This window comes from Megascapheus bottae, chromosome 16 (assembly GCF_031878675.1).
Source record: "Megascapheus bottae isolate mThoBot1 chromosome 16, mThoBot2.hap1, whole genome shotgun sequence".
NCBI lineage: Eukaryota > Metazoa > Chordata > Mammalia > Rodentia > Geomyidae > Megascapheus > Megascapheus bottae.
Genome location: NC_143524.1, coordinates 46663348 through 46682073, shown reverse-complemented (window position 1 = coordinate 46682073; position 18726 = coordinate 46663348). Strand labels below are relative to the sequence as shown.

At 52.8% G+C, this 18726-nt stretch overlaps 2 protein-coding genes across 2 annotated transcripts in view; both read right to left on the bottom strand.

Annotated features, from left to right (window-relative positions):
• Capn5 (calpain 5) overlaps nt 1-18726 on the bottom strand; it is a 50585-nt gene that overhangs the window by 5158 nt on the left and 26701 nt on the right. Inside the window, exons 4-9 of the mRNA XM_090348466.1 lie at nt 7927-8135; nt 4331-4523; nt 3405-3598; nt 2925-3002; nt 953-1148; nt 357-479 (exon numbers count right to left, since the gene is read on the bottom strand). Of these exons, the coding sequence (XP_090204592.1) occupies nt 357-479; nt 953-1148; nt 2925-3002; nt 3405-3598; nt 4331-4523; nt 7927-8135 (993 nt within the window). The remainder of the gene's footprint in view (nt 1-356; nt 480-952; nt 1149-2924; nt 3003-3404; nt 3599-4330; nt 4524-7926; nt 8136-18726) is intronic.
• Omp (olfactory marker protein) lies at nt 15622-16225 on the bottom strand. Its single transcript, XM_090349121.1, has one exon. The coding sequence runs from the start codon at nt 16111-16113 to the stop codon at nt 15622-15624; it is 492 nt and encodes a 163-aa protein (XP_090205247.1). The 5' UTR covers nt 16114-16225.

Below are 18726 nucleotides of genomic sequence, written 5' to 3'. Positions count from 1 at the left end.
TGTCCCCGTTCAAGGATGCTCCTGATTGTTCCTTGCATGACCTCCAAAACAGGCTGACGAGAGAATCTGAGTCCTGGGGCTGGGCAGCGAGGGCCCATCCAATACCCAGCACCTCCCAGAACCCAGCCCAACTACCCACAGTCCTCTTCTTCCTCATCAGACATCCGTGCCTATGTGTCTACTCAGAAAGGGCTCAAGCTGAGAGTGTGGTCCTCCCTAATCCATCCCCTTCATGTCAGCCTCTGTGGCTGGGAAGGCTTGACTGAGGTGTTCTAGAGTGTTCTCCCAGACCCAGGCAGCCCAAACTCCAGCTCCCTCACCCCCTGGGCCCACAGCAGGATCCCTGCTGGCCTCACCTTGTAGATATCAAAGCCAATTGCCAGGTTCTCACCCTTGCCCTCCCGGCGGGTAGAACGCTTGGGCCGCTGCTGGATGCAGATCAACACCTCATCCTCCGGCTTCTTGACCTCAAAGATGTACTGCAGGTGTGGCCAAAGAGAGAGAGACACTGCAGTGAGACCAGGCAAGGTAGGGCCCACAGGCTCAGGGGAGCCCAGACTCCAGAGCCAGGCCCTGCCATTTGTGACTGCATGAGCTTAGGCCAGGCCCATCACATCTCCACACTGTGCCCTCCTCTGACTGCTACCCTACACTGCCCCCTGCTGGAAAGCTTGGAGAACTCACTGAGGTGTTGATCCCTTCACTCAGCCTAGCACACACAGTTGGCACTCCATAAATGCACATCAGAGCCAAGAGCCCCAGGCTCATGCTTGTAATCCTCACTACTCAGGAGGCTTGGACCTGAGGATAAGGTTCAAAGAGAACCACTATTTCACCTCAGAGTGGGAGGCCAGGGCCTAGTGACCTTCAGGATAGACAGACACACTGAGGTTGAAGGATGTCTCAACACGCAGGAGCCCCTCGCAGGGCAGCAGGCCCCAGGAATGCCCACCTGCGGGTTCTGGAAGAAGGTGTCTTTGTGGTTGATGCAGCCCCCGCTGCGGTTCTGCCGAGGGTCCTCGTGTCTTGTCCAGGCGCCACGCAGCCGGGCCTCCTCCCATGTCTTGTGGATGCTCAGGTACGATGTGTTGATCAGTCGACACTTGATGACATCCGTGAAGTAGCGGCACAAGTCCTCGAAAGTCATCCTGGGCGTGAGGAGAGCCTGAGCAGCTGCCTGGCCCCGCCTCGCACACCTGACACTCTATGTGCCCTGAACACCTTCATGTGGGCACAAGCTCACTTTGGGCCTCAGTTTCCTCATCTGTCAAATGAGGACAAAGCTGGGCACTGATGGCTCATACCCATAATCCTAGCTACTCAGAAGGCTGAGATCTGAGCTCATGTTTCGAGGCCAGCACTGGTAGGAAAGTCCATGAAACTTAATTTCCAATTCCAAGCAAAAAGCTGGAAATGGAGCTGTTGCTCAAGTTGTACAACATCAGTCTTGGGTGTAAAAGCTAAGGGGCAGACTGGGGATGTGGCTCAGTGGTAGAGTGCTTGCCTAGCATGCATGAAGCCCCGGGTTCAATTTCTTAGTACCCCATACACAGAAAAAGTCAGAAGTGAAAACTATCGCTAGCCTTGAGCACGGAGAGGCTCAGGGACAGTGTGCAGGCCCTGAGTTTAAGCCCTGGGACCAGTAACACAAACGAATAAACAAAGCTAAGGGTCAGTACCCAGACCCTGAGTTCACACTAAGGGACAGTAGTATTAATCATGGCCACTAGTGGATACTTGGGAGGCTGAGGTCTGAGGATCAAGGTTCAAAGGTAGCCTGGGCAGGAAAGTCTGTAAGACTTATCTCCAGCCAACCACCAAAACCCCAGAAATGAAACAGTGGCTCAAGTAGTAAAGTGCTAGCCATTAGCATAAGGAACAGTGCCTAAGCCCCGAGATCAAGCTTTAGTACAGGCACAAATCACTGATGTAGAGCTGAGGCTATGGCTCAGTAGTACAGAGATGGCTTAGTGGGTGAAAGGTCCTAGGTTTGAGCCACAAAACAAACCACAACAGTAACGAAGAGTCCTCTGTAGCTTGTAAGGCCTGTCTTTGTCCATTTCCTCCTACTGTGGCCATCTGGTTAAGTGTGGTGGGCAGTGAGTGGCAGAAGCCAGTCAGCATTGGCTCTGGTCACTGGTCACTAAAGCTATGCCCACTTCCGGGAGTCTGCCAAGGGCAAGGGAGCTGCATCGAGAGTGAGAGTGTCAGAAGGTCTGGAGAAGCAGCCCTTTCCACAGAGGAGGTTTGAGCTGCTTTCACTCAATTGCCCTGAGCCAGACTGGGCGAGCAGGCCCCATCTAGAGCTGCGGCCAGAGCTGCAGGTGCAGGATGCGTGGCTGCTCGGCTGACACCGACAGGAAGGGTCACAGTCAGGGTGCCTGGCTCACTGCCATTGGTCTGCCTGGTCCTCATGACGCCCCACGCAGGGCACACTACCCCCCACCCATGTCGAGGAAGTGGCCACGTCTCCAAATCAAGTGTGCTGATCATGAGCCTGACATGGTGACAGAACAGAACGCAGGGAAGGGACAGATGGGAACAGGCGTGGTGAATGGGTAAGAGGACACAGGTGGATGGATGCAGGATGCTTCATCTTCCCAACTCAGCCCTGTCTCCCCTGAACACCCTGCTCCCATGCTGTGATGGCATGCTGTCTCCATCCCGGGGCAGCCAGCTCCTCTTTCTACCCATTCTCTGTGCTCCACCTCTCAGTGCTCCCCGTGTGTGCTCCTCAAGCAGCAGACCGGGGAATCCCAGGGTTCTACAGGGCTGCTCGTCTTGCAGCAGAGAACACGGATGGCATGTGGGTCACACAGCAAACTGCTGACAGGGCTGTGCTGCAATCCCGACTCCCCACGGGTGATCCGTGCCAGGCCCAGGTGTGGCGCTCAGCCCCGACACCAAGGGGTGACCGAACTCACCAGAACTCGCCGTCGTCCTGCACGGTCACGCCCATCTTCTCCCGCTCACTCTTGCTCACTTTCTGCCACTCCTCTGAGCTGCAGGGTGGGTGGGGGGGGAGCAATGTGAGAGGAAGAGCACCCCCGAGGGATGGCTCAGCACCGGGCGACCCTCACTGCAGGGTGCTGGGGGCACCTGGAGTCAGCCCGCCTGTCCCCTCCCACAGGGACCTGTGGTTGTCCCCATGCCATCATAAGGAGGTCTAGAAGCAGCTGCAGATCAGGGATGAGCCCTCTCTCTCCCCCACCCACTCTCCACATTGGCCTCTCGTGAACTGTCCCCACAGGTCAGCTCCTCATACCTCCAGGTAAATACCCCCCTCCTCAAAAGTTAAGTTTCTTTTCCTAAGCTTCTGCAAGCCCCAGTGCCACCTCTTCCAGGAAGCCCGCCTGTGCTGGCCCAAGCCCCTCTGTCTCTGTGCCCCCTTCCCTGGACCTTACGTGTCACTCCACGGTCCATTCCACTCGCGCTCGCCCCAGGGGTTCCGCAGGCGGATCATGTCCAGCTTTTCAGACTTGAAGAAGGCCAGCAGGCCATGGCCCAGGCGCACCTTTCGCACATCCGTGACGGCGTACGCATGGCCCTTCACCAGGCCGCACGCCAGGCGGGCTTCCATGTCCGCTGCTGTCACAGCCTGTGGGAGACACAGATGCACAGAGGTGGGGGCCACACTGGAACCTGGATGAGACTCAGCACCAGAGCTGGAGTGAGGGCTGCGCACCCCCTGCAGGGAGGCACTGGAACTGCAGTCTCCCCCTGCTGGGCTGCAGACTGTGCAGGGGGCAGCACTGGGTTCCCTTGACAAATCCCGGGATGGGCAGGGTGCGGGTGTCAACCTGCCCTGGCTCAGAGGATTGCTACGTAATGGTTGTTAAAACATGGGTAAATGGAACTTGGCAGTCGAAATGCAAGTTATTTACACCACCCAAATCAACAATGGCTTCAGATCAGGGCTTTTCTGATTCTAGGGAGCCAGTGTATCAGGTACCATAAGGCTAGGTAATCTGGGTTCAAATCTTGCCTTCACTGAACCCAGTTTTCTCTTCTGACACTTGAGCAATGCATAAAGTCAGATGACTCTCCTCTGGGCCCAGCGCCCCACACCTTCCTGCTCAGATCGCAGGAACTTGGGGGCCAGCATCCCCTCAGTCCCAGAGGGTCTGAGTGGAGGCAGAATGGTGGGAGGGGGCCCGGCCCGGTGCAGGCCGGGGAAGGGCAGGGTCTAGGCTTGCTTCCCAGCAATGGGGAGGAGGCTGCCCCCTCCAGGGGCTTCTACCTCCCAGGTGGCTGAGGGTCTGGCTGAGGAGCTGACCTGGGCCTGTGCTCAACCAGCTTCCAGGCCGGGGACCTGCCTCTGAGGTCTTACCTTGATCGAGGCGCTGATCAGGCCTCCCCGGCTGTGCACCTTTAACACACGCTCAAACAGCTGGCTCCGTTTGGCCTCGTCGTTGGCAAAGTCCCCTTCAGTCAGGTCGATGGGCTCTGAGACACCACCTGTGAAGTCCACCAGCGCATCTGCCGTGTTGCCTCCGTCCAGGGCCTGGTAGCAGCCTGCCAGTCTGGAAAGTAACATGCAAGGAATCTCCCACTCACGTTCCCTGGCCCACCCCAACCCTTCACCTTCTAGGGGAGATCTCTGAAACTCAGAGAGGTCAAGCAAGTTGCTAAAGTCACACAGCAGGGCACAGCACAGCCAAGATGAGATAGAACCCAGCTCTTGACTTTCAGGACAGTATTTGTCCCTAGGCCTTGCCGGCTCTTTCTTTACAAATTACCTGTCTAAAACATCTAGTGGCTATTTCCAAAAGCATTAAAGTATCATTTATCTTCTCATAGACCAATTCTGGACAAGTAATATGATTTATAATGTAACACCAGAAATAACCTAAATGCCAAGACAGACGGGGTTGATTTCAAAAACTAATGCTGATGCATATTCTGGGGATAAAAACAGGAAAAAAAATCTTCACAGTAGGAAAGATGCCAGTACCTATTACACCTGAAAGTGCAACATACCTGGATTCCGCCTATTTTTTAAATCAAGTTTTTTTTAAAAAAAATTAAATTGTTATTATAAAGGTGATGTACAGAGGGGTTACAGTTACATAAATCAGGTAGTGAGTACATTCTTTTCTCTTTTTTTTTGGTCAGCTGTGAAGCTGGAACTCACGGCCTGGGCACTGTCCTTGAGCTCTTTTGATCAAGACTAGTGCTCTACCGCTTTGAACCACAGTGCCACTTCTGATTTTCTTGTGGTTTACTGAAGATAAAGAGTTTCTTGCTCAGGCTGGCTTTGAACCATGATCTCTATCTCTGCTTCCTGAGTAGTAGGATTGCAGGCTTGAGCCACCAGCATCTGGCTAGGAGTGCATTTCTTTTTTGACAATGTTATTCCTTCCCTTGTTCTCTCCTAGTTTTTCCCTCTTGTCTAACTCACAAGTTGTATGGTTCATTTTCAACATAGTGTCTAGGGAGTCCCACTTCTGCATTTGTTCAATCTTTGTCCCTCCATTTCTGTGCCATTCTTACCTTCCCAAAGACAGATAAACAAATAAGACAACAAGAAAAGAAAACAAACAACAGCAAAGAGAAAAAAAACCTCTTGTTTTCATTTCCTGGAGTTCATTTTGATAAATATTATTTTATATGATCAGAGGCACATAAACAATGCACCTTTGTGTTTCTCTCCTAAAAGTCCAGTTATGTTTAAAATTTACATATGACAGAGGAAGATAGGGGGGTAGAGAGCGAAGTGGATGGTGGGATACTGAGGGGGCAGGGCCTGGGACCCACAATGTCAGGGGTTCATGAACTCGGTTGTCTAAAACATTAAAGGGAGTAGAAGGGGGCTGATAATTGTTGGTTTCTATACTTTCTGAGCTTTCCATCAATGCACATATTCACTGTATAATTCTAAAGCAAATAAGCATAAAAATGGGATGCAGCTGGCAGTTTTCAAGGAGGTACGCAGAGACCCAAAACAGGAGCAGCAATTTTCTTAATACAGAATGCACACACTCATACTCATAGCAGCACACACAAGAGCCTGAGAGGCAATCCATAAATAAACAGATAGGCAAAACTTGACGTAAGTATGCACTAGAATAGTATGGAGTCATAAAGAGAAGGGAAGCTGGATACCAGTGATTCCTGTCTGTATTCCTAGCTACTCAGGATGCTGAGATCTGGAGGGCTGATGTTCGAACCAGCCGGGGCAGACAAGACTGTGAGAAAGTATCTCCAATTAATCTGCAAAATGCCTGACTGGAGATGTGGCTCAGTTGGTAAAGCATGAGACTCTGAGTTCAGGCCCTGGTGCCAATACACACACACACACACATACACACACACACACACACACACACACACACACACACACACACACACAGGAAATGATGATATAAGCTGCAGCATGTCTAGATTCTTGAAAATACCATGCTAAGTATGTCCCAAGCAGACAGAGAAAGATACTGTAGGATTCCAGGGTCTGGGATGAGGGAAGAGAGGAAGAGTCTCTGTTGGGGACGAAGAGGTTTGTCATGAAGATAGTGGTGACTGTAATTGTGGGTGTTAATTAAACACCATTGAATTCCAGGCCTATCCATTGTACCATGTTCTGTGTATATTCTCACAATAAAACTTAAAAAATACAACTCTGACAAGCCAAGTGCTAGTGGGATCAAGCCTATAATCCTATTTATTCGAGAGGCAGAGAAAGGGAGGATTAAGGCCAGCCTTGGCATAAACACCAGACCCCATCCAATCACTAGCTGCACACGGATGACAATGTCTGTTACCTCAGCAACATGGAAAACGTAAATAGACGGATGGAGGTGCAGTCTGGCCCAAGCATATACGTAAGATATTATTTGAAAAGTAACAAGAGCAAAAAAGGCTGGGGTATGGCTCAGAGGTAGAATGCCTGACTATTGAGCAGAAGGCCCTCAATTCAAACCCCAGGACCACCAAAATGAAACAGAACAACAACAATGAAGTCAAGGACTTAAGGTTACAGTTCACCAGTGTATCAGCTGCCTAATGTGTGAGGCCCTGCGTTTGACTCCCGGCACTTGAAAAACAAAAAACAAACAAGCCAAAAACAAACAACGTAAACAAAACAAAACAGAAACCCAACCAAACACCAAGCAAGGCCAGAGACCCTCTCCTTCCGATAGAAGAGTCACGGTGGTGGGCAGTGAGTGGCCAGCAGGGGGCGCACTTCGCTTTTTTTTTTTTTTTTTTTTTTTTTTTAGGATTAAAAATGTGTTTCCATGGCATTTGTTCTGATTTTCCTATTCTTTCCAAGTGAATTCTTGAACTCTTGTGTGTGTAAGCTCTATCATCCTCCCCCTCTTTTTATCCTTCTCCTCTTCCCCCTCCTCCTTTCCCTCTCTCCTTTCTCCTCTCTCCTCTGTCTCAGGCACACACATTCTTCAAGGGCCTGGGAAAAAGCAGGAGAGGTCCCCACAGAGCTGGCTGCGCTAGTCTAAGCTGGCTGCTTCTCCTAGCACAGTGCCCGACATAGCTCAGCAAACTGCTGCTCTCCCCAGTCTGTGCTGGGCATTAGGCAGCCAAGACCTGGTCAGAGGAGAAGGAGTCAGCTGAGGTGGAATGGGTGGACAACCAGCCTGAAAACAGATGGCTGCTGGAGGAAAAAGGGGAGATCTGTGAGCAGAACCACCGGTACCATATCTCTGGAGTAGGCTCCAGGGAGGGCTTGGTGGTGTGTATGTGAAGGAAAGATTCGTGGTGGAGAACACGAACGCTAGCCCTGCCCCATGGCCACAGGACGCCTGCCTGGGCCTAGTTTTCTCTCTCAGAGGGAGGACTCACTCCTCACCCAGCGCTGGGTTGCTGGCCACATCCCAGGGCCTGGGCTCAGAGCGCTGTGTGCCTTCACCCGGCCCTCCCTGTGCCTGGATCCCCGACCAACGCACAGAGCCCCACAGCCGCCACACCTACTTGGCATAGGCTTTCTCCACCAGGGCACACCAGAACTCATTGCGGGAGTTGGAGTGGCAGTAGATGAGCTGGTTGTTGACCGTGGGCAGCCGGTCATCAATGACCACGTCCACCCACTCCCCAAAGCGCCAGAAGTGGAAGTGGAAGATTCCAGCATAGGTGTCAGGCTTCTCGGGGTCCCATTCCTGCTCCTTCCAGTCAGGGATGACCTGCGTGGGGAGAGAAGGGACATGATGAGGGCCACCCGTGTGGCTCGAGGAGACAGACAGGAGGGAGGACACACACAGGTGGGCACACACCAGCAAACCCTGCTGGTCTCCAGGCGTCCAAGGGGACAGGGGCTGGAGACTCCCTTCCTTCCTGTGCCTCCCTCTCCAGCTTCATGTTTTTCCACCCTAGGCAGCCTTAGCCGGAAGCTGGAAATGATGTTGGCCTCAGTTTCCCTTTCTCCATTCAAGCAGGGTCCTGGCTCCAGCATCATTTGTTACATCATCATCATCATCATCATCATCATCATCATCATCATCTCCTTCCAATTCTTTTCAAACAGCTTCCACTCATTCTTAGTGCCCACCCTCCTCCTCCTCTAGGAAGCTTTCCCTGTTTCAGCACCAGACCTCCACTCCTCAAACTCCTGGCCCTAGCACTTCTCTGAGTTATTTACATGTACTGAATTAAAGGTGTGAAATGCATGCACGAGTTTGTGTCAGTGTCTGAGAGTCAGGCTTTGATCACTGCTACACACCTAGCACCTGGCCTAAAGAGTAAGCTTAATAGCAGCCAGATCTTGTCTATGTTACAGGATTTGTTTTCTTATTTATGGTACATCTGGCAAAGGCTGGGTCCTGTGCTCTTTATCTCAGTCCATTCTACCACAAGCCCACTACACTAGTAGATTACTATTATCCAACTGTACTTGACAAATGAGAAAACCAAGCCTTAGAGAGAGGAAGGTCCAAGGTCACACAGCTCACACACACACACACACACACACACACACACACACACACACACACGTAAATAGATCTGGGCTTGACATTAGAATTAAAAGTGAGGACACAGACACAGGCCCTATTCTCAAGAGGCCCCAGTCTGGGAGAGGCAGGTACCCAGAGGAAATGTAGGGTGTGCGGGGATGAGAAGGGGAAAGCCCACCCAGGAATTAGCAGCAGCTCTGAGCAGGCACCCCGGGAGCTGGTACCTTGTCCCCCAAACACACAAGGGCAAATAGAGGCAATGTGGGCAGCAGACGATGGGCAAACCCTTCACCCCTCCCAGCCAAGTGACCATCTGGCCCTGCTGGATGGAGACCTTGTGTGGCTGGGCCCCATCCAGACCCTAGGCAGCTCCTGTGAAGAAACCAGCGTAGTGTGGGTGGGCCCTAGACCACTGGAGCCTTTCCAGTGGGGGCCGCCCCAGCTCAAGCAACCTGAGCCCCACAGCCCCACCCTGTGCTCATTTGGGGATGCTTTTGTTTATATCAACAGAAATCCTGGCAGAGGAACATGCTCCCTAGGGGACATTTGACACTGAGAAAATAAAAATGTCAACTCTGGGGAGAGGCACTGTGGCCATTAGTGGAGCCCTGTCAAGGACTGTTTATGGTGGTGCCCGAGATCTTAGGACCAGCTGTACAGGCAACGCTCTGGGAAGTGACTGGAAGGTGCTGCCCTGGGGCAGGGGTGAGGAAGGCACACTGCCTCCCTGAGTGCCACAGCCAGGCTTGAGGCCACCATAGCTCAATAGCACTAGTTTCCCCTCCCCCCGCCACTCCTCACCTTCTTTTTCACCCAACTCCTGTGTGTGTGTGTGTGTGTGTGTGTGTGTGTGTGTGTGTGTGTGTGGTGTATGTGTGTATCTGGCTGGCTGTCTGGCTGTCTGGCTGGCTTAAACTTGGAGCCTGAATGCTGTCCCTAAGCTTTTTGCTCAAAGCTGATATGTCACCACTGTAGCCAAAGCACACAGGTCCGCTTCTGGCTTTCTGCTGGTTAATAAGAGCTAAGTCTCCTGGACTTTTCTGCCTACATTAGTCTGAAACAGCAATTTTCAGGTCTCAACTTCCTAGGTTTGAGATTGCAGGTGTGAGCCACCAGTGCCTGGCTACTCTGTGCCTTAAAATAAATAATTAAATGAAACTTACCAGGGGCCAGGAGCATGGTCTAGTGGTAGAGTGTTTGCCTAGCACGCATGAAGCCTTGGGTTCAATTCTTTGCTACCACAGTCACAGAAAAAGCGGGAAGTGGTGCTATGGCTCAGGTGTAGAATGCTAGCCTTGAGAAAGCCCAAGGACAGTGCCTAGGCCGTGAGTTCAAGCACCAGGACTAGAAAAAAAAGCTTCCTAGGTTGGCCTTGGCCAACTCCTCATGCCATCTCCCTACTTTGACTTTTTTTTTTTTTTGCCAGTCATGGGTCTTGAACTCAGGGCCTGAGCACTGTCCTTGCGCTTTCTCAAGGGTAGAGCTCTACCACTGGAGCCACAGCACCACTTCTGATTTTTCTATGTATGTAGTACTGGGGAATTGAACCCAGGTCTTTGTGCATGCTAGGCAAGCACTCTGTTACTAGGCCAAACTCCTGGCCCCCATACTTTGATTTTAAGGCAAAGCCTTGACCCCAAAATGTATCTCCCAGAGGCTCAGAAGGAGGTTAAGATCCAGAAAAGCTCAAAAGCACAGCAAAGAGGAGTCCTAAGCTACACTCAGGTTCCAGCCAGTGCCCTCCCCGGCTGCCACTTCCCTGGTGGCCCTGTGGAATGTTCTGGACTTCATGGGGAGGGAAGGAGGGAGAGGCGGCTCTCACACAGTGTGGGATGCATGCTGGGACCTAGGAAACATCATTAGTCAAACTCAAGGTTTGTTCCTCAGCCCTCTGTGGCTCAAAAAGCGGCTAATGAGGCTCCAGGGCCTGGAGATCCACAGTAAAGAATCCCCAGGGGCCTTGATTTCCCCTCCTGTGTCGTCACTATTGGCCCTGGCACAGGATGAGGCCCGAGGCAGCCTCTCATTCCTCTCCACCAGTCAGCCCGTCCATTCCAGCCCACACTGAGTGAAAGGAAAAGACTGGCCAGACAAGCATACTCACATATGCATAGGATACCACATCTGGCTATACCAGAAGTCAAAGAAATCCCCAGCTATCTGGGGCCAGATAGAGGGACCAGGAATCAGCCCGAGGGGCCCACTGACCATAAATGGACGCGTCTGAGTGCTAATCTAGCTTGCTCTGCACCAGAGGGTAAGCAAATGGCAGACAAAGAGCAGCTTCCACCGAGAAATGAATTAGCTAGTAGGCAGGAAAAACTGTTAACACTGGACCATCACCATTTTGGAACCACTGAAACATGAATGGATTTATTCAAGGGTCTCCAATGGCTTCTCATACCACATAAAGTAGATAAGCAGACAGGATGTGTCTCCTGACCTACAAAGTGTGCACAGGAAATGTGAGCAACAGAACACAGTCTTCCACACCACAAAGGTGTAGCCTACAGAATCTATCCGGGGGGGAAAATCCCACAGAACAAAGAACCTGGCTTCTTCAGCCAACAAAATTCACACGGAAAAATCAAAAGGATGGGCAGCCAACCAATTGCAATTATGGGCTTTGTTTTCGATCTCATTCTAAAAGCAAACTGTAAAATGTATGCCAAATTGGAAAGTAGGGCACTTACTGGGCATCTGATGAGACAATCTGAGCAACCCTGATTAGAACATTCAAATGCTGAAATCTAAAAAGTTTCTGAACACTGATGGGAGGCTCAGAGAATTTTAGATTTCAGAGCATTCTAAATTTTCAGATGAGCAATTCTCAAGTGGTAGAGCTTATGTAAACACTCTCCAATCCTAAAAACCTTTCTCGGGGCTGGGGTTTGAACTTAGGGCCTCCTAAGTTCAAGGAGGAAGTTGTTTTACCACCTGAGTGCCTTTTACGATGGTTATTTTCAAAGTGGAGCTTCCTTTTTGTGCTTCTCCATGTGTCTAGGGTGGTACGCATGTGCCATGTCACCCAGCCTTTGAGTGAGATAGAGTACAGGGAACTCTGGGAGGTTTTGGTTGATGTGTCAGTGGGAAGGCGAGGGTGGGGTGGGAAGCCCTATAGGCCTGGATGGCCTCACCACACACACTACCCAGGGTCCCTCCTGGGTGTACCACAGCGCCCCCTAGTGCCAAGTTTCTTCAGGATTTCCACCCAGGCCCAAGAATCTAGGCTTCCATTTTTCTTGTGGCCTTGTGCCAAGGCCACAGATCAGAGAGAAGCTCAGGGAAGGTGGCACTGCTCAGGCCCTGTGTGGGACATGGGGAGTGAGCTTTTTCACACAGCATTCTGAGCAATGCTGGCAGGGCTGCGGGGTGCAGACCTAAAGGGGGGTGTCTGATGACATAAGGCACAGGGCTTTCTGAGTCCTCAAACCTAGTGGCTTCTCAGGGCATGTAGGCTAGGTATTCACTCAGAATGAGGATGATCCTGGGATCACAGCCATTCCTGCTTCTCACACAGGCAGGGGAGCCCTGGACCCTGGCTTCCCGTCCCCCAGCTGTAAAGCAGACTAAATGTCCCCGCAGCTGGACTGCCTAAGCCTGGTGACGGTGGAGGACACAGCTTCCATAGCTAGAATCACAAAAGCAGACCCTGTGCTTGCTCATCCCTCTGCGCCACATACCAGCTGCCACTAGCACCAGCCTGCTGTGTCACCTCAGGCGACTCCCTTGCCTCTCTGAACCTTGAGTATCTTCTCAGTCAACGGTTCTCCAAAACCCTCATCTCAGAACAATGTGTCTCCTGAGAGACCAGGAGTCCCCAGCCATTGGATGTAACAGGCCACTGCGGGGGGCACCTGGCACACGGGAGCCTGGAGTGTTTACTAACACAGCCCACTCAGCTTCCACAGCACCTCAGAGGGAGGTATTGCTCTTAGTCCTAACTGCCAGGCAGGACACAGGCTCAGAGAGGCTGCCCAGGGCCACACTGAAGGACCCAGGTAGGGCCCCCCCACCCTACTCACCATAGGGGGAGGGTGGGAGTAAAGGTTTGGGGGAACAGCAGGTCCCCTCATTTCCCACTCCTGTACTTGGGATGGCTGGATTCCTCTCCTGGACTCCTTTCTCCCAGACGCCCCTCCAGGACTGGCTGGGACAAGCTGTGGGGAGGACATGAATGGATGGAAAGAGCAGAGAGCCATGGGGTGTGGGGCTGGGATGGGGTCTCTGGATGGCCTAAGGGATAAGCAAGATGGCAACTGCTACTGTGGGGAGACTCTAGATGGAGGAGAAGGTAGAGTAACGCTCAGTTGTTTCCAAGCAAAATCATGAGTGTGGCCTCTGGTCTCTATCTCTGGGAAGGAAGCCACCCTAGCTAACTGGTCCGTCAGGTGGAGGGTAAGGAACACATGGACTACCAAGAGGACCAGTGCCATGAGAGCTAAGGCACTTGCATTCAGAGTTGGGCCACCCCTCACCTCTCTGTACCCTGGGCAGTAGATCTCTTCCCCTGGGCCTCAGCGTTTTTGTCCAAACATGAGTGGTTATGAGAGATGCTAAGGGGACAGAACTAGGCAGGATCAGTGGGCCATAAAGATGAGGTGGCCTTGTGACTCATCAGGGCCAGTGTCAGTCCCATCACCATAGGCTTAATGATCCCCAAACAGCAGGACTGGAAGGGGGTTCACGGATCTGATGCGCCACATGGAAGATCTGGTGACATGTTCGGGAGCTATGGGGTCAAGCAGTGATCAAGGCTACTGCTGGGCACAGGTCGAACTCATCAGCTCTCCCCCTGGCCACTCCCCAGTTCCATCCACCACTGTCCCGTTGCCCCTCAGGAGGGGAGAATGGCATAGCAGACTTTCGCTGGGCTTCATGTTCGTCAGGGGAAATGGGTAGATCCAACAAAACCCTGCTGGCATGGGGGCCTTGCCAGTCCACCTCCTCCCTGGAAGCTGGGGGGGGGGCGGGGGGAGGAATGGGAACTGTGGAGGGGGAGGGAGGGCCACTCAGAAGCCCCTGACAGGAGCTGTGCTTGCAGAGAGAGACATACACCACTGCGGCCAGGGCACACAGCCTTTATTGGGGACACACAGCAGAGGCACTTGGGACCCCACAGAGCAGATAGGTGGGAGGACAGGAGGTGTGGATCCAGAATGTCCCAAAGGCTGCTGGAGAAGCAACAAACAAGCAGAAGGGCAGGGGCCCTGTCCACAGCCTGGCATCCTCCAGAAGCCAGCGGAGAGCCTATCAACAATGGCCACAAGCACCAGCCAGGACTTCACCAAGCATGTCTCAGAGCAGACCCAGGGCCAGGATACAAAGGGCCCGGGCTCCCATATGGCAGAGTTCCCATCTACAGAAGCCTGACTCCAGCACCAGCTGCTTGTCTCTGAGATGGAAGACCCCACATTCGGCTCTCAGCACATCTGTTCCCAGGGCCACCAACCGTGACAGCTCTACTGCAGGAAGAGCGATGTCAGCGCATGTCTCTGGCTGCTCAGGCTGGCCTTGAGACAAGGTGTTGGGGCCCTGCTGAGGTGTGCATGATGTCTCGGCCTGAGTGGTCAAGGCTTGGGGCGAAACTCACTGCCGATAACCATGCTTTGATTTCTCTCTCTGGTAGGCAGGGTCCCCTGTCACACCCTGCCACCTCCAGCCTACTTGATAGACCATTAGCCAAAGTAAGTGCCCCAGGCCTTTCCCACCTGCCCCACAGCAGTATTGGGCCAGGAAATGCCAAAGAGGCTGTAGCAGCATGGAACAAGCATCTGCCTACCAGAACGGTGAGCTGAAAAGGCCCGAGCTCCTAGAAGGAACAGGGCCCTAGGACTCTCTATCCAGTGCTCCCCACCCTCCACTAATCTGCATCCCCTTCATTCTATGACCCTCTGTCTCCCGGCACAAGAAGGCCAAAAATAACTCACCTGAAGTAATCTCAACCAAACCTTTAACCAGCAGCAACTGCTACAGATAATCTAACATGAGACTCATCTATAGAGCAGGCATGGACTCTGGCGTACATCCATAAGAATGTACACATGGATGTGAACAGGCAGATAGATCTCTGTGTGATCTTACCAATCTCCCTCCACTCTCCACCCCTGCAGCCATTCCAGCAGGAGCCTGGGCTGGACCTGCAGAGCCAGCCACCCACTATATCCAAGTTTGCCTCAAGGCATCCTGGGACCACACTCAGCCCATGACAGAAACAACACCTTTCTAGTCCTCAGACAGGGTGATTACCAACTTTGCTTCAGCCAAGGGTGCTGTGGCCCGAGGGCAACAAACACCTGCTTGCTGGGAGGGAGCTCCTGTCATCCTGATCCCTGTCCCTGTGGGAAGCTAGGTGGCTGGTTGCCTCCCCCCCCCCCACCTCCCACCAATCACTCAGCCTCTGTGTCACAATGAAGTAGAGAAGGCAGGTGTTTGTGGCCATGTGTCCATCTGTCCACAGAGTCTCAATGAGGCCTTTATCATGTCATCTATGGCAGGTCCAGCTTCTAGACTACAGAGCTGTGAATTGTTCTTCTGTGGGGCTGCCGTGTGAGCACCAGGGAAAAGGAGAGGAAGCATGACTCGAGGGGCTTCTGGCAAAGGTGAGTAAGGGCTGAGCAGCTAGAAGAATGTCCCCCAAAATACGTGCAGAGAAGGATGTCTGGGCAGGGGAGGGCAAGTGGGCCAGGGGCAGCAGCAGCAGCAGCAATTGGCCCCATCACAGCTGGTTAAACACCACGGAGGCCTTGAGGTTGGCGGGCTCCAGGCCCTCCCCGAAGGTGACGAGGAAGTACATGACCTTGCGGATCTTGGCCAGATCTGACAAGCGCTCCCCAAACTCTAGGGCATCCGCCTCGTTCCAGTCTATGGCATCCGAGTCCTCCTTGCGCCAGAAGATGGCAGCGGGGTCCAGCAGCTGGCGTGTCATGAGGTTGGTGAGGTCAGGCGTCCAGTTCTGCGAGGTGCCCGTGATGGTGACCTTGCCCGGCTTGTCCAGCACGACGTTCCAGCGCTCAAACTGCAGCTTCTGCTGCTGGATGAAGTCGAGGCGGTACACGGACTCAGCGGGCCGCAGCAGCTTCTCCCCATCCTGGCGCTTCTCCCCGCGCTGCTTCAGGCTCTCCACACGCAGCCGCATCTGCCGGGTCAGGTCCTGGTCCAGGACCAGCGGCATGTCCAGCTGCTGCTTCTGAGGCCCATCCTCCGCCATGGCCCTGGTGCTGCTGTTGCTGCTGCTATCGTCAACGTCCAGGAACCAAGTGGGCTGGAGTCTCGGATGCCAAGAGAAGAGGCCACCCGGAGGGCCCGCCTCCTCTGCCACCTGCCCTTCCCAGCCCCACCCAGGTCTCAAAATGAGGTGTGCATCCCTGACTGCTTCCTCTCTGCTTCTCACAGCAGTTCTAATGCAGATGCTATGGCAGGCAGGATGGTAGCAGGATCCTCGGGGGACCAGACACTGATGCCAACTGCTGTGGCAACCACCTTGACTACATGCTGGGCTGGGAGCTGGCTCGTGTGCAAGGGAGGCAAGGAGACAGGGCGAGGGGAACATGAAGTCGCTGTAGGTCCATAAGAAGGAACTCAAAGACCCCAAGGCAGGCAGCCTTGGGGAGCAGGAAGGGGCTTCTTAGCTAAAGATCAGAAGTCACTCAAGCCAACTTGAGGCCATCTTGAGCCCCCTCAGCCTCGGTCTTCCATATCCAACAACCAAGGCCTGTTGCTCTGCTTCCCAAGTGCCCAGGAACCTTTGCCCCTTCCAAGGCCCAGCCCAGCGGCCATCACCACCCACCAGTGGCTGAGGGTCCCAAACCTCAGTGCATATCACAATCACCTGCAGGACTTAGAAATGGACTGCTGACCCTAGCCCTGGAATTTTAGCTTTAATCCTTTGTGGTATAGCCTGGGAATGTGCATTCTGACCATGTCCATCCCAGGCTGCTGGTGCTGGAACTACGCTTTTTTTTTTTTAATTTTGTGTGTGTTGGGCCAGGAGTTTGGCCTAGTGGTACAGTGCTTGCCTAGCATGCACAAAGACCCGTGTTCAATTCCTTGGTACCACATGCATAGAAAAAAGCCAGAAGTGGTGCTGAGGCTCAAGTAGTAGAGCTCTAGCCTTGAGAAAGTCCAAGGTCAGGGCTCAGGCCCTGAGCTCCAGCCCAGGACTGGCAAAGAAGTAAAAACTGAAAAAAATCTGAAGGTTTCAGTGGACCACAAGCAGGGCTCATTGCTGGATGAAGATTAGTACATTGGTAATACCTTGAGCTACATAAACAGCAGTGGGGACCCAAAGAAGACATTAGGCCCATAAACCCTGAGAGGGCCAAGACCCTGTGCAGTACTCCAAGCCAGCATGCAGAACAAAGCCTGCCACGTGGGGGACCCTCACAAGTGCTGAATATTGAATACATTTCAGCAGCAATGCTGAATGAATGCTATTAATGCTACAGCAACTGAGATGATGGGCTACTTGCTAAAGGAGCCCATCAAATGTCACGCCCAGCACCAATGGCTCAAGCCTGTAATCCTAGCTACTCAGGAGGCTGAGATCTTCGATCTGTGGATCAGAATTCAAAGCCAGCCTAGGCAGGAAAAGACTGTAAATCTTATTGCTGATTAACCACTAAAAGGCAAAAAAAAAATGGAATGGAGTTGTAGCTCAAGTGACAGAGCATCAGCCTTGAGGAAAAAAGCTACAGGACAGTGCCCAGGCATGTGTGTGCATACACACACACACACACACACACACACACACACACACACACACACACGCACATACACACAAGGAATATGTGCAGGGGGGGAGAGAACATGGTGCACCAACCAGGTATAAATTCAGCTCAGGAAGCTGTGTGCTGGGGCTGAGGAGAGAGCGCCCTGAGGGTGAGGACTGAGGAGCTCCAGGGACAGCAGTGCTAAACCCAGGCTTTAGGTATGGGAACAAATGATCAAGGTGGTCGAGGGTGCAAACTGATGGAAAAGAAACTAAGACGAGAGTCAGGGATGGCCAAGAGACAGGGGGGCAGTTATTAGCCGTGCACACATAGCATTCCCAGAATGCACTGGTTCCTGGGCCAGTCCAGGACAGCAGTTAGTAGAAACTGATAATGCAAGGCCTTAAGGGTAGGGGCCAAAACATGCAGGAGCCTGGCATCCAGATGAGGACGTATGACCTGGTCTCCACCTGAACAGAGGGGTTTGGCCTGCAGAAGCCTGAGGACCAAGGCGGAAGGCTTCACACCCAGGATGGGAAGAGACAGATAGGTAAGGGTGAGGGAAGACCTATGGAAGGTAGGAGGGCTGTGCTGAGGCTGTGGCTAGCAGGTGAGGAAGGAGGCAGAGGCTGCTGTGGGCCCAGCTCAATGATATCCTGCTGCTTAGTCACTAGATCCTCCAGAGGACCTACTCAAAACAACAAAAGTTCAAGTCCTAGGACCAACACCAACACACACACACACACACACACACACACACACACACACACACACACACTCCTTAACTACACTACGATTTCTTGTGCTTCTTCACATTGCCTCCCCAGGACGCTATTGTGGTGGGCTGGGCTTCAAAACCTTCAAATCTGAGAGCAAAACTGACACACTTTACAGGGAAGGAATTGAGAGGCAACTTCCAAAATGGAACTAAGACAGTACGGGGCCCTACCACCACCCCAGGCCTCTCTCTCCCAGCCCTGGCCCAGCATGGCCCACCGCAACCTTTGCCCCCACAGACATCCAGGCTCCTGCCCTGGATTCTGGTCACTTCCACCTTTCTTCTAACCATGAACCTGGCTGCTTTCCCTCAGCCTAGGCCAGGGCTATCCCAG

Excerpts from the sequence above, each read along its gene's own strand:
- Omp (XM_090349121.1), bottom strand. The coding sequence starts at position 16,113 with ATGGCGGAGGATGGGCCTCAGAAGCAGCAGCTGGACATGCCGCTGGTC.